General features: G+C 43.9%; 1 protein-coding gene across 4 annotated transcripts in view; it reads right to left on the bottom strand.

The window, feature by feature from the left end:
* Window positions 1–577: 577 nt before the first annotated feature.
* Window positions 578–14676, bottom strand: part of NR1I3 (nuclear receptor subfamily 1 group I member 3) — a 908808-nt gene continuing 894709 nt past the window's right edge. For all 4 annotated transcript variants that reach the window (XM_078671477.1, XM_078671479.1, XM_078671478.1 and 1 more), the window contains one exon: window positions 578–783. In XM_078671477.1, coding sequence (XP_078527603.1) covers window positions 648–783 — 136 coding nt within the window. In that variant the 3' untranslated portion in view covers window positions 578–647. The remainder of the gene's footprint in view (window positions 784–14676) is intronic.

Raw genomic sequence — 14676 nt, forward strand, 5'->3', positions numbered from 1 at the left:
GAATTAACTGTAAAGCCAGGCTGAAAAAAGATTATAGGACCTTCAAGAGAATAAAGGACAGGAAAATTAACAAAATTATAGTGGTCAGGATAAGAGGAGATTAGGATTGGGAAATATTAGCGGAGATTCTAGTGGACAAGGACAGGCAGTGGGCGAGTTCAAGAGGACATTAAACAAAACAAGCTGATAACTGACTATATGAGATTATAGCTTAGTGAATAAATATTGGGTGTACTGACAACAAAATGAAAGGAATAAAGGATTAAACTATACCACACAAGATTAGAGAAGTGAACATGAGACTTGAGCATCAAGGATAAAAGGTGTTCAAACATATTATGATACAAGTTTTGACAATGCCATAAGGATATCGGGAAATGGATGAAAACAGACAAACTGAAAGAGCAGATTGCTACTTATAATGTATCTTTAGGTTGTATTACATTATCTATAATAAACTTCTTCTTTAAAACATAAAAAAGATTAGTTCAGAATATACATGTTTTGTGAAATATTATGTAATGACATAGAGCCCAATGACAGGAGACACTACAGCTTGAGATCAAAAGAAACTGGCTGAAATTGGATCACTTTAATAAAAGATCATATTGTAGATCAGACAGGGTGCCAGGGTACATGGGCCCGGGCTAGCTAACAAGCTCTTTGAGTAGTGGGCTCACAGCATTAGCAGATCGTTCTTGCATTAAAAGGATTTCTTTGGTGTTCTCAACATTTAATGTTCGCAGTTCTGCCAGCAAGCAGAGTATTTTAGCATAGAGAAACCTGCAAGAAACAGAGACAAAATACAGGTATTCAGTTTTGGAGACTACTGACAGACAGTAACACAACACTTATTTTTAGTAAAATCACAGCGAGATCAGAAGTGACGCTAAGCATACTTTAACTAAGGATGGCATCACTGGAAGTGACATCACATGACTTGTAGCATCTGTGGGTACCAAATGTATGAGTCTTTTAAAACAATTATTATTGAAAACTTGTGGCTGATGCCGGTTAATAAACAGTAATTGGCAACATGTGACAACACACTATTAAAAATATCTAAAGCTAAAGGCAGTCTCACTTTCAAACGCTCATTAGAGAGTCTGATAAAAAAAAAAAGCGCAGCTGGTTAGAAGTTTCACAGGGTTTTGAAATCTATAAATAAATGTTCCCCTGGAGTTACAAACTAGACAAGGGGAAGGATGTTGATGATGGGTAGAAGGTTACAGATACTGGGAACTAAATAATAAAATGGCCATCCCTGAAGCTTCAACACTATTTATTTTCCATGGCATCACTTCCCTCTGGAAGCTGGTAAAAGGTGCTCTAAAAATAACAAACTTGATCTTGCGACCCCTATTGTGCCTTGCAACATACATGGTTGGATCAGCATGACAAATCCTGTCATCTTTCCTTCATTAGACAACAGTGGCAGCAGTGATGCTTGAAACAGTAAATGTGTTGGAATAGCCACATGTGGTATTATTATAAAAACATGCTCACACTGCAGTCCCCATGGTAACCTATGGGGATTCACTGATAAACATTTAATGCGAATCAAATGTGGATGTTAAGTTCTTATCACAACTTTTTGTACCCTTGATAAAAGTATTCTGATGCTAATTTCTAAAGTTCAAGTTAAAAACCCAGGTATTTCCAGGCACAGTACTGCATGTGGATGAATTTCGTTTTTCTCCATTTGCATCTGTACTAAACATGGCCCTTCTGGGTAAAGATTTGCTCAGGGATGTTTGTATTTCAGAAAACACTTACTGCATCTTGCATATTACACACAGAGTTTAGAGGTCAGTTAGAGTTTGGTGGAGGGAGTTCAGCTCTAATTCGATGGGGGTCACATTTCACCAAACTTGTGGCTCCCATGTTCTCAAACAGAGTTGGGAAACCACTAGGATGCTGATGGCGAAGCCTCAACTGTCCCTACCACCAGAAGCCTCTGACCCAGCAGCCCATCTGCCACTGGCCCTAAGCAATGGAATGTCTTTCAATCTCTGATCACAGTCACATGCATGGCAGGATTTGAACACTTATATTCCTGATTTCCTACTGTTTGACAGCTTCCTGTCTCCTGTCCCAAGTAGATCTCAGTTTATTACAGTCACACATCTCGGTTCCAGGCACGCGTTACTGGGTCTCCATGCTTGCTCCTGCACAATCTCATTTATTGCAAGCCGAATATGAGAATTACATTCAGATGCATAATCTATAAAACATAATCTACAACTCTGAGGCCTAGCATTCAGCATTTCACAGTGGCTTCTAAGGTGAGAGCAAGACAGTGCCTAATGTGTAACCCTGGTTGTAGGTTATGAGCCTTGAGTGCTCACTTTGGGACCAACATTTATTTTTCATTATTAGACTTTGACCTTGAGTAAGAGAAATAGATACAAAAAAGGAAGTAAGAGGGAAGATGAGAAAGACAGGAAAGCAATAAGGCAGACTTCAATAAAACAAAAATGGTCTCCCGAGAGATAGATAAAGAAACCAGAAGTTTAGGGTCTTTGAAGGAAGAGGCATGAAATTAAATCAATATAGGAAGACTTGATATTTAGTCAAACTTGAATTTGACACTACTGGGATGGGCTCCTCAGAAAAGCATTGGATCCCTTCACTTCATATTTACAAATTACGCTCCGATCAGGTTACATGGCTTTGGACAGTGACGACAACACAAATAGTGCTATGACATGCCATTTGAACCGTATTAAAACACATGAAGCAGCACCACTTGCAGATGAACTAATTCTACAATAATAGTTTTATAGATGTTTCGCTACAGGCGCAACAGGAAAAAGATAAGTACAGTGCTTGTGAGTTGTGACCTCTAGCTCAGAAACCACTTACAACTTCTCTCCACAGACAGTTATCTCCAGGGGCCGACGTCAACACATACTATGACCAGTTAGGCCACAAACTGATGACCAGCTGCCTCTCAAAGGAAGGTGTTGGAAATGGCCCTTTTTGCAGGGTTATCCCCAAACGTTTTGCTTCTTCCTCCCTTATTTTTCCTGACCCGTGGTTGTTGGACCTAGGACTCTGGGCACCCACTGACCAGGCCTAACCCTTCCCTTTCTGTACACATTGGTCACTCCTATGGAAGGCCCACGGTACCCCCTTGGGCAGGATGCAGTGTATGTGAAAGGTAGAGCATGTACTTGTGCAGGTGACATGCTCTGGTAGTGAGTTACAGCCATTTTCGTTTTTCACTATTGTAAGGCTATCTTGCCCCATAGGCTATCATGGGGGATGCTGGCCACAGTGGCTACCATATCTTCCCATAGGAGCAAGATAGGACATACAAGTCTGGTATCCCTGAACTCAGAATTTAATAACACATCTTTTAGGAAAGGTTGTTTTTAAATCCTGTGTTTGAGATCAGCACTTTTAGAAAAGTTGTTGTTCTCTTGTCTGACCTTTCTGAGTGCCTTGGCCTGTTTGTGAATTGACTGTCTGGTTTGTGAGTGACAGGGGCTGGGTGGCTCCCAGAGTCTGATTGGGCCATCCCTGGGCTGAATAGCTCCATCTGCATCTAGAGTGGTGGGAGGGGGTAGCACCTGGGCCTGAATAGGGCTGTGCCTGCCTTCCACAATGCTGGCTCCACCTCCTGCTGGGTGGCTGATGACCCTGCCCCTCTCTCTGAAAGGAAAGGAGAGGCCAGGAAAACAAAGTCCTCAAGGAACACCCAGAACTGGTTCAGACCGGCTCAGAGCCCTCCTGCACAAAGGGATCAAAGACTTTTAGGGGTATAAGTACAGGACCCCTGACTACAGAAAATTAGATCATCCTGGAATCAAGAAGGAACTTCTGCCAAGGAGAAAGCTGAAACTGAAGAAGGAAGACTGTCCTGCTGTTGCTCTGCTGGACTTACCTGCGGTTGCTTTGCTGCTAAGGAGAGAGGAAGGACTTTGCTTTGTGCTGTGTCCCCTTGCTTGAAGGAATCTCCAAGGGCCTGAGAAGAGCTGGCTCCCTGTTAAGAAGTCCCAGGAACAAAAGGACTTCACCCCCAGCTTCCCTGAACTCTGCTGGGAGAGTTCTGTCCTTCCTGGAGTGCTTGGGCCAGTTTTGGTGCCTCTGGAAGTTGTACCTGTGTTGGGAAGTTGGAAACAAAGATTTTAAAGACTTTCTGCAAGTTTTATCGCATTGCTCACTTGCCGAGCGCATCCCCGTCAGTGCGAAGAAATTCCCGCCGCTACGAAGGCTGAGATCGTCGCAGCGCCTGTTGCCGCTGCCAGAGTCGTCGCTTCCTTCGTTTGTGGGACGCACCAGTCCGGTGCGGGAAGATTACCATTGCTTGCGAGTTTCGTCGCAGAGCCTGTCGTCACTGGGTGAGATCGCCGCACCTCTTGCTTGCGGACCGCATCGTCGCAGAGCCATCGCATCGAGGAGCTACGAGAGGAAGGTCGCCGCTGGACCGCGCATCGTCGCTCCGGAGATCGTCGCAGCCCCCAAAGATCATCGCATCGTGCCTTTGCGAGCTTTTGCACTATGGAACGTCCGCACCGGAATCCAAACAAGGTATCGCCTCCCTCCCCATACAGACCGGATTCGTCGCAACACGCCCACTACATCCAGCGGGGTTGCCGCATCGCCTTCCCAAGGTCTCAGGAGTGACGCATCGCTTGTTTTCCACCGCACCAGCTTCTGTTTTGGAACTTTGTCGCATCTTTAGGTACTGTTGGCTAAAAGTGACGCAACTGTGGATTATTTTATCGCAACCTTAAGAACCCTATTGAAACCATATTCTTGAACTGTGTATGTTGGATTTTTGTCGTTTTGGTCTTGAGTAGTTTAGATTAAAAAACCTTTATTTTTCTAAACTGTTGTGGAGTCAGTTTGTGGTGTTTTCACTGTGTTACTGTGAGTGTTGGTACAAATACTTTACACATTGCCTTTGATAAGCCTTGACTGCTCGTGCCAAGCTACCAAGGGGGTGAGCAGGGGTTATCTCAGAGGGTTTCCTCTTTACCCTGACTAGAAGCAAGGGTCCCTATTTGGACAGTGTTACCTACCTCTGCCAACTAGAGACCCCCAGTTCTAACAGAAGGCCAGGTCATATTTTAATTAAGTTAATGCTCTAACACATACTCTGCTGTTTGCTGGTCCAGAAATAGAGCTGTAGAGAGGGACAATTGATTGATGGTGGGATTAAAGGAAATTGGGAGTAATCCCATGGCCTGTTGCACAGTCCCATTCTTTTTCCTGGCAGGTTCAGGAAGTAGTTGCAATGGGAAATGTTCAAAAGCTAGTTACACAGCTCGTTTCACCTTCCTCCAGCTTTTAGACTCCAGGTGTTGGACTTCGGGAACCCCCTTTTGGAACTGACTAGTTTCAATAAGTCGAATGGATGCTCCTTCTGGGCAACAAAGAATACGGTTGCCACTAATCTTAAAATTAAGAGAGTTTGTGACGATCTGGTGGGACTTGCTTTTGGTGATCGGATTCATTTTTAGGTCGAGCCTGGCGTATGCAGCGCTAAGCGCTGTTGCCAGCGAGGCTTATTGTTGTGGACTTGCCTCAGAAGTGGGACAGGAGATGGGCACACGCATGGCGATTGGAGCAGGTGCAAACGCACGTACAGCCACAAGCTGTGCACATCTCCTGTCCCGCTTCGAGGCAAGTCAGCCTCCTGCAATAGCATTTTTTTAATGCTCACGCGCGCCGCTTCCGAGGCAAGTCAGCCTCCTGCACTAGCCTTTTTTAATGCTCACGCGCGCTCCACACGCCCCACTTACCGGCTCTTGAGGGGACTCTGCGCTGCTTCTCAGCTGGTCTCCTCGTGGCAGGGGGCCTCTTTTCCGGTCACTGGCGCAGAAACACGCGGGGCTCCGTCATGCTCACAGGAGCCCCGCAGCAGCATTCACAAAGGCGGGGCGGGCTCCCGTCGGACTTCTCTCTGCGGATGGGCTCCTTCACGCAGGCTGCAACACGCGGGGCTCCCTCAGCTCATGGGAGTCCCGGTCACTGCCGTGCGTTCCATGTCCCAGGCAAGGTTGCCCGCACGCATGCTCAGTACGTAAGAAATGCGTGTGTCATCCTGTGAATACGCGCATCGCGCGCTTTCAGTTTCCTTACCCCCGTCGGCTTGTTTACAATAGTGATCGCGAGCACTTGTTCTATTTTTGTAGGGACAGTGTTATCCGACTAATCAGGATGCAATTTCCACCCGCCCACATCTTTACACATGCGGTCTCCTGATTTCTGTTTCTTTCTGGTTCGTGGATCGGAGCCTCTGGACTACAAGTAAGCTGCTCCCCGGGGCATCATAGAATGTGTGCCGCATTATTCTCTCTACCTACCTTACTCTCGTTTGCCAATGGGTGCCAATTTGTATCCCAGGCAGGAGCATGTTCAATATCGCTGCATATCCTCTACAATATATGAACGAGGGGGTACAGACAAGTACTGTCATTCTCTCTACCTACCTCACTTACACTAATAGATGCCCATTTGTATTCCAGGCAGGAGGGTTCTGAATGGCCCTACATATCCACTGCGACATATGAACCAGGGTTTATATACAAGTGTGATAATGACCCTCACCCCTCCACATCTGAACAGGATGGAGAGACACACATAACTATAAGTAATGCTGATATAGTCTTTGTCATTTTTCCATACGTACATAATGCTAACACCTCTTGATCAGAACTGCAGGAGTTAGCATCCACAACATCCCAAGGGGCCCTTTACTGATTGTAGTTTGTTGTCGTATTTGGTGGGATAGCTCAGGACAAGGGATGTCTGTCGTCTGTGACCCAAAAAAAAGTCACAGCACGTGACTAGACACCGCACCACTGATTGGTTGGATTGCCGATTTAAAGCAGAGTTGATCAATGTCATTAAACAAACATTACCAATGGGAAAGACACAAATTTCAACTATACCCATTGTGATGACATTGCTCATTCTGGCCTGCATTGTGCAGTGTTTATTTGAGAAGTTCTAAAAGATGAGCCAGTCCCAGAAGAATTTATTTTGGCACCCTACTGGTTTAGACACTTAACATAATCCTTATGTCTCCCATGAGCTCTTTTAAAATGGCTTGCTGCAAAACCGAAGTTATCTGATTTGGAGAAAAGTTGTGTGACTCATATTTGCCTTTTTTCACTTTTGTTTAACCAGAGTTGTCATTTCTAGTGCACCAGTAGGAACCCTAAAGTAGGGCCACTGAAATAATACAACCAGGGAGCACCAAATTATGTGACAAGAGAAGGCACATTATGTGGTATAAATAGTATTTCTTCTTTATTTCAACTTTTATACACCTTAAAAATGTTGGTCAAATATTATATATCACGTTATTAGTACCAGTTTAACACCTATATATAGCAATAAGAAACTGAAAGGTGACAGTTACCTTTCTAAAGGGCCTTCCAGTGCGCAGCAAAACATGTCCCTGCGTTGTTAGTTTTACTCCATTTGTCCTAGAAACAAAACTTTTTTCATTGTTGTAATCTGCAAGTTTTGCAGCGGACATTCAATGATGTGGCAGATGTGGCAAATGCATGACTATGCGGAAATCACTGCAGCCACACAATCCCATAATTCCAGTTGCCAGGTTGGCCTGCAAGTACGGCTTTAGTTCTCCAACTTCTCCCAGCTATAGCTGTTCTCCAGGCTGGCCCCGCAGGCGGGTGCTGATTTGACCCCGCAACTAATGGGGTTTTCATCCAAATGTGGGTCTTGCTGTAAGAAGTCGTGATCACATGACTCTACAAGCCGAAAACCTTTTTTTGTTGGGTTTTGTCCACCCCCTCACCCCTCCCCCAGTAGAAGTTTGACATTTTCATCAAGTTCACAGTGGGCTCGCTTTGTTTGCTTTCACTTGAATGCCCCCTAACCCTGGCAGCCATTATCTAGCTAATCCTATCAGCTATTGTCTCCTGCGGCTAGAGCAGGCCTTGCCATGGCTGGGCAGGGTTTTTGTAAGGGCACAATATGGCCATTGTCTACGCCTAAATAATTGTGGCGGTTTTTGTATGGCCAGGACTAAGGCTTTTCAATGAGAACAGATCCCGCTTTAGTGTGAAAAGGGTCTAATCCTTGTTAATACAGCCCAAAAATAAAGCCTTACAGAACAAGCATTTGCAATGCTATAGGTCTCGCATTTGCGAAAGTTGGAGCTATTAGCATTGTAAATGACAATGCCTTTTTTTCATTTGTTTTGAAAACCTGCAAGCGGTGCATAAACACGCACTTTGTACGTATAGTCTTTGCTTACGAGAAGCAAGGCGGAGTTGGAGCTATTGGCATTGTAAATTACATTGCCTTTTATTAATTTGTTTTGAAAACCTGCAAACGGTGCATAAACACGCACTTTGTACGTATAGTCTTTGCTTACGAGAAGCAAGGATGTCAGTAAAGGAGACTGCCAGCTTTGCTTCTCATAAGCAAGGGCTATAAGTACAAAGTGCTTGTTTATGCACAGCTTTCAAGTTTTCAAACGCATAAATCAAAGGCATTGTCATTTACAATGCAAATAGCTCAAACTCTCGCAAATGCGAGACCTATTGCATCGCAAATGCTTGTTTTTTAATCCCATACGGAAGAGTTCCGCAAATTAAGTACCAGTTTGTTGGTCCTTGGTAGCCGAAAAAGTGTAAATCTTCTCTAAAAATATTAAATCAGAAAATAAATGTGCGAATACAAAAATATTTGTCATTTTCATTGAGTTGACAGCACGAAATTGACTGTCTTAAACGGTTAAGAAGCCGTCCCAAACTTCTTGAAAGGAGAATGGAACATGATTCAAATGGCTACAAAAAGGCAAAAGACTCTAGGAAGTACAGGTGTTTCTGTTACACACTCACCGCAGCGGGAGGCGTGCGCCGCAGCGAGCCAGAGGGACGGACAGGCGCGGACCTGGGAAAGGTACGCCGCGGTGTACCGGGCGCTGCAGGCCTGGTGGCCAGAACGACGAGAATGCCAAAGCCCAGAAAAAGGGGGGGGGGCGTCACTACAATTCCCAGAGGACTGTGCAGCGTATCGCATGTGCGCACAGGAAATGAGATCAACCCACAAAGCCAAGGGCTATGAAAGCCGGGCGTTGGCAGAAATCGGCGCAAATGATCCTGTTCCAGATATCGCAGAGGACCCATGCGGTTGCTGTTGTTGAAACGACCAATGCGGTAAGGGCGTCATTGGCACCACCTCCCCCTGTGCTTTTCCTTGTGGCCGATAGATGGGGCATACCACAATTTTCACAAGCAACACAACTAACCTTTTTAAAAGGGAAAGCGTTCGTTTTCCTATGTAATGTGATTTCAGTCTAAGCCATGAAGGGACCTTCAGTGTTGTACTTCAGCCGTATAACAAAAAACTTATTGCAGAGACCCTTGAAAGTACCAGGTGGTATATTGATGGCTTGCTTCTTGATCGTATGCAAATATTTTGGCAGTGAATATTGCTGTGACTCCATGTGTCGTTGCATTATGATTCAAATAATACACACCCGACTATCATCAGACTAATCCTTCATTAAACTATATTTATGTTACATGTTGTATGTTTTTGTTCCTCCTATATAGCAGGGGGTCAGTGAGAGGATGAACTCAGACTATATCCTTCCTCCCTTGTTGAAGTGGGGCTTTGCACTAACATTGTTGAGTGGGCTTCTGGGGTCTGAGAGGCAGAGACAGCACAAGTCTTGGTGGGACTGCACAGGAGCAGGCACAGCCCTCTCAGTACGCCCGAGGAGGCGTTTCTATGAACACCACAAGGTACTTTTAAGGCCTCTTGTAATGCGGAAAAGTTTTCCAAGAATTAACCTACAGAATAAGGTCATTTTATCACTTTTTTCATTTCCTCACCATAGAAACCAGGTCCCGAAGAAAGCCAACCTGACCCCTTATGGGCAATTAGTGGCTGAAACATGTCGACCTTTTTACGGACATTTGCAAGTGCGGAAGCCCCCTAACTACAGCTTCCTACGCATGCCCAATTCTTTTAACCAGGCCTCTTTTTCAATACTAATTAAATTCACTTCAACTGGTCATATAAGCCTTTTTATTCGAAACATCACTAATCACTACTGCACTAACCCGTGGTTTACCTCCGGGTGGAGGAAGCATACAACTAAACCCAATGATCCAATGATGATGCTATCACGTCGCTAACAAAGGCGGAGAACCAAGATACACCGCCATTCGAGCCTTGGTACGTGAATGAGGGTTCTTTTTTATCGGAACCAGAAACGTTTAGATTACAAAACCCTGGTTACTCAGGACAAGTGATCCTTTCCCCATTGATTTTTTGAAAAGTTGCAGAGGGCCATATGGAAGATCTCAAAGACTTGTGCTGAATTTCTGGAAAAGATGGGTGAGGTTGAAAGTAGAGTTAATCGGCTGGAAAATTAAGCCATAACCTGTAAAGAGATGACAGTGTCACTGGAGAGTCAAATTTCAGATACTCATTGGAAGTTGGAGGATTTAAAAAATCGAATGAGATGCAATAACTTGAGGGTCTTGTGCATTCCAGAGGGGTCTGAGGGGCGAAGTTTTAAAATTCACTGTTGACCTTTTGAAAGGGGCCCTTCCTGAGTTGGGGAATTGGGATTGGGCTCATGAAATACAGCGTGCTCATAGGTTCCCATTCAAGCAGAGGAAACCTTTATCATCAGCAGGGAATAAACCCTGTGCTATCTTGATCTATGTAGGGAACTTCCTCCTTCACCAGGCAATTTATGATCTAGCCTGCCCAGACCAACAACGATCCTTTAATGGCCGTACCTTTTTTGTGAGGCCCGATTATTGTCCTTCAACAGTAGAATGTCGCTAGCGACTCCGCCAGCTGATACAACCGTTTCAGAATAAGGGAGCTCAGGTGTTTTTATTGAACCCGGCCAAACAAAGTAATTTGAAGGGAAATCCCCGATTTTTTCTCATCAGAGATTTTGGCTAAATAATTTTTGGAAACCCTTAAGCAAATTCCGTTTATGTAGAAGAGAATAAAATATTTTTTGGGTCTTTCGCTCTTACCATATCTGTGTGCTGTTTCTTCTCTTCTGCTTTTTTTATGGGTAAAAGTTTTCTGTTCTGTTCTTTTTTGGCTGGGGTGGGAATGCAGGAGGGCTCCCTCTCCATCACAGGACCTGGTTGGTCTAGCCACTAGTGAAGGGTTGGGGAACACAAGTGGAGGGGGGATGGGGGAGGGCATCATGGGAGGTGGGTTAAGGGGAGTGGGGAGGAAAGGGGTAGGGGTGAGCAAAAGCCAAGGTGCTTGTTGGTTAATATATGTCATGATATGTACATATGTTTGAGGAAGACTGAAATTATTTCTATGAATAATCGTAATTTAATGTCATTGATGGGGATATTTGATATTTGAGAATTGCCAACACAAGGATGATGGGTAAAATGCGTAGCTGCTCATTAAATATATGTGGCCTCAATGATGGGAAAAAAAGGGATATACTTGCTAAGAACCTTCGCAATATGCAGATCGATGTAGTCTGTCTTCAGGAGACTCACATACCTTGGAGCAAGCGTTGGTGGCTAAGGGACTCGGCAGGGAACAACCACAAGGGGTTCACAATCCTGGAAAAACAGGGTTTGGGTCTGTGTAAGAGAGTCAAGGAAGGCAAGTTGGGGCGATGGGCCATAGTGGAATATAAATTTCAAGCTAATAGTGACTCTATTACAATCTGTTCCATCTATGGGTCTAATTTAGATTACCCTGATGTATTAAATTATCTAAGTATTAAACTTGCCCTACGGCTGCGCCCCTTGATCCTTTGTGGAGATTTTAATATTCACTTAGATAGTAATTTTATTATAAATGCTGATTTATCATATCAGGGAAAGAAGGGTCTGATCGCTACCTGGCACAAATGCAGATCTAAACTAAACATAACTAAAATAGAAAGCTATCCAAGGACCTTATCAGATCATGATGCTTTGGTAGTTGAAGTCTTATTGTGTGGGGCTACTAGGGCTCAGAGGCCTTGGACTTTTGAAAGGAAACTTCTGGGTGACCAATTATATCGGGATCATATGACTAAGTGGATTGGCGATTTTTTTCATACTAACAGAGGTTCATCCTCCGATACTATAGTATAGGATACTTTTAAGGCAGGGATTCGAGGTGAGACCTAGAGCTTTTCCATTTCTCGACCGAAAACTCGGCAGAGTGAAATAGGGAAATGGTTCAAGCAGTTAGAAATGGCGGAGCTTGAACTTATGGGAAAAGTTATTAAAGATCTTAGTGCCAGATGTAGGTAACTTCAATTTACCGACTCATAAATACCGAATTTTACCGATTCGGTATTTATGAATCGGTAAATTTGAAGGTGGGAGATGTAGGTAATTTTTAAATGTGAATTACCGAATCGGTAACATTCGGTATTTACCGATTCGGTAAATACCGAATCGGTATTGCCCATTGATTCCTATGGGCCTTGAAGCCCATAGGAATCAATGGGCAATACCAATTCCGTATTTACCGAATCGGTAAATACCGAATCCTGCAAGGGTGCATGGGGTGTCACTTTGACACCCTCTAGCACCCCAAATACAGGCATGTGTGACATGTGGCACACATACATGCCCTAAGGGCATGTCTGTGTGTCACATGGCACAGGTGTGCATGCACAGATGTGTATGCACACCTGAATTCGGTATTTTACCACCCAATAGGATTGGGTGGTAAAATACCGACTCTTAAGGGCCTGTGGCACTCTTAGGAGTGTCACCTACATGTGGATTTACCGAATCGGTAAAATTACCGATTCGGTATTTTACAGAATCTGTAAATTTACCGATTCGGTAAATTTACAGATTCTGTAAAATAATGGCCCCTACATGCCAAATCCTAAATACCAGTCGGTAACGGCCGAAATCGGCCGTTACCGACCGGTATTTGCTCTCCTACATCTGGCCCTTAATAGCGAGGAATGCCTGCAGGAAATCTCAATCATTAAATCCAAAATACATTAACATTTTGGCTCAAAGGTGGCAGCCAAATATGTACAACATATGGCTGAGCTGTATGAACTGGGAGAAAATACCGGGCGGATCTTGACAAAACGCCTTTGACAATGAGAGGTGATGAACAGAATCGTTAAAATTAAAGATCATTTAGACCAAATTCAAGAGTCTCCAACAGAAATACTGAATGTTTTTAAAAAGTATTATGAACAACTGTATACTGAGGGAGGGACCCCGACCAGATGAGGGAGCAGTTTTTTTGAAGGATCTAGAAACAAAGGTGGTCAGAGATGCACAAAATGGAATCCCCGCAAGAACTGAAAACAGCTTTAACCTCTCTAGCCCTCGGTAAGGCCACTGGCCCTCATGGCATCCCCCCTGAATTTTATAGGACATTCTTTAAATCTCGTCAGCAATAGATCCTGCAAATATTTCAAATGGCCCAAAGGGGATTTACCCCCAGCTCATGGCAAAAAACGGCTATAGTTGTGGTAAAAAAAAAGGGGAAACACGATTTGATACCAGCATTGTATCGACCCATATCACTTATAAACAGTGATAGTAAAATTTACTCTAAGATACTCGCAACCAGACTGGGCAAGGTCAACATCACTCTGGTCTCACTCCATCAGCATGGATTCATCCCTGGCAGGGACACGACAGACCATGTAAGTCGGGTTATAGCTCTCCTAGAATGGGCACAGGCCACAGAATCACCGCTGGGGGTAGTCCTGTTGGATGCAGAGAAAAGGTTCAACAGGGTCTCCTGGCGATACCTGTGGTCTGTCCTTCAGTGGAAGGGATTTTGGGCAGATTTTATCAAAGCAATTAGAGCATTATATCTTTTGCCAAAAGCTGTAATCTGCATATTAGGGCAGAATTCAAAGGAACTAAATATTAGCAGAGGCACAAGGCGGGGCTGCCCTGCTCTCCCTTGCTCTTCGCCCTTTATATTGACCCCTTTTTACAAAAACTGGAATTGGACATTAATATCAAGGTGGTGAAGATCAATGATATTTACTAAAGAGCATTGGCATATGCAGACAACATCGCAGTGCTTATGACAGATGTTGTTTCAGCAATGCCAGAGATAAAGCTATCAGCTGAACAGTTTGGAACCTTTTTAGGCTATAAGCTAAATATCAAGAAGACACAAATTCTTTGCTCTGAATTCGCTCAAACTATGGATCTCCCGATTGTCCAAGAGGTAATATATTTGGGGGTTAGGATTACAGCTGCCAAAGATAAAATCCCCGATATGAATACTATTCCAATAATGGATAATGTGACCAAAAAATTGGAAAGGCTAGATCATCCGCACCTTTCTTTATATGGTCGAAGCAATGTCATTAAAATGTCGGTCCTCCCAAGGTTTTTATACATTTTTAGAACTGTTCCTCTACAATTTTCTTCTTTCACCTTAGCAAAGATTGATAGGATCTGTCAGAGATTCTTATGGGGGTACCGCAAACCAAGAAGGGCGGCCAAATGGATGACCCTCCCAAAACAGCAGGAAGGCTGGGCAATTCCCAGCTTTTTTCTCTACTATTGGGCATCTATGTTACAACATATGGGTATCCCATTAGTTGGGGATAAAGCTGAAATTCCAGTTGAAGTCAGACCAACAATATATGAAATAGGGCTGGGGTCTGAAGCTAAAACTTGTCTGGTCAGGATGCGCAAACCCAGTTACTATAAAAAAAAACAAATTTTAAAATTGGGAAATGGGAAA

This window comes from Lissotriton helveticus, chromosome 12 (assembly GCF_964261635.1).
Source record: "Lissotriton helveticus chromosome 12, aLisHel1.1, whole genome shotgun sequence".
NCBI lineage: Eukaryota > Metazoa > Chordata > Amphibia > Caudata > Salamandridae > Lissotriton > Lissotriton helveticus.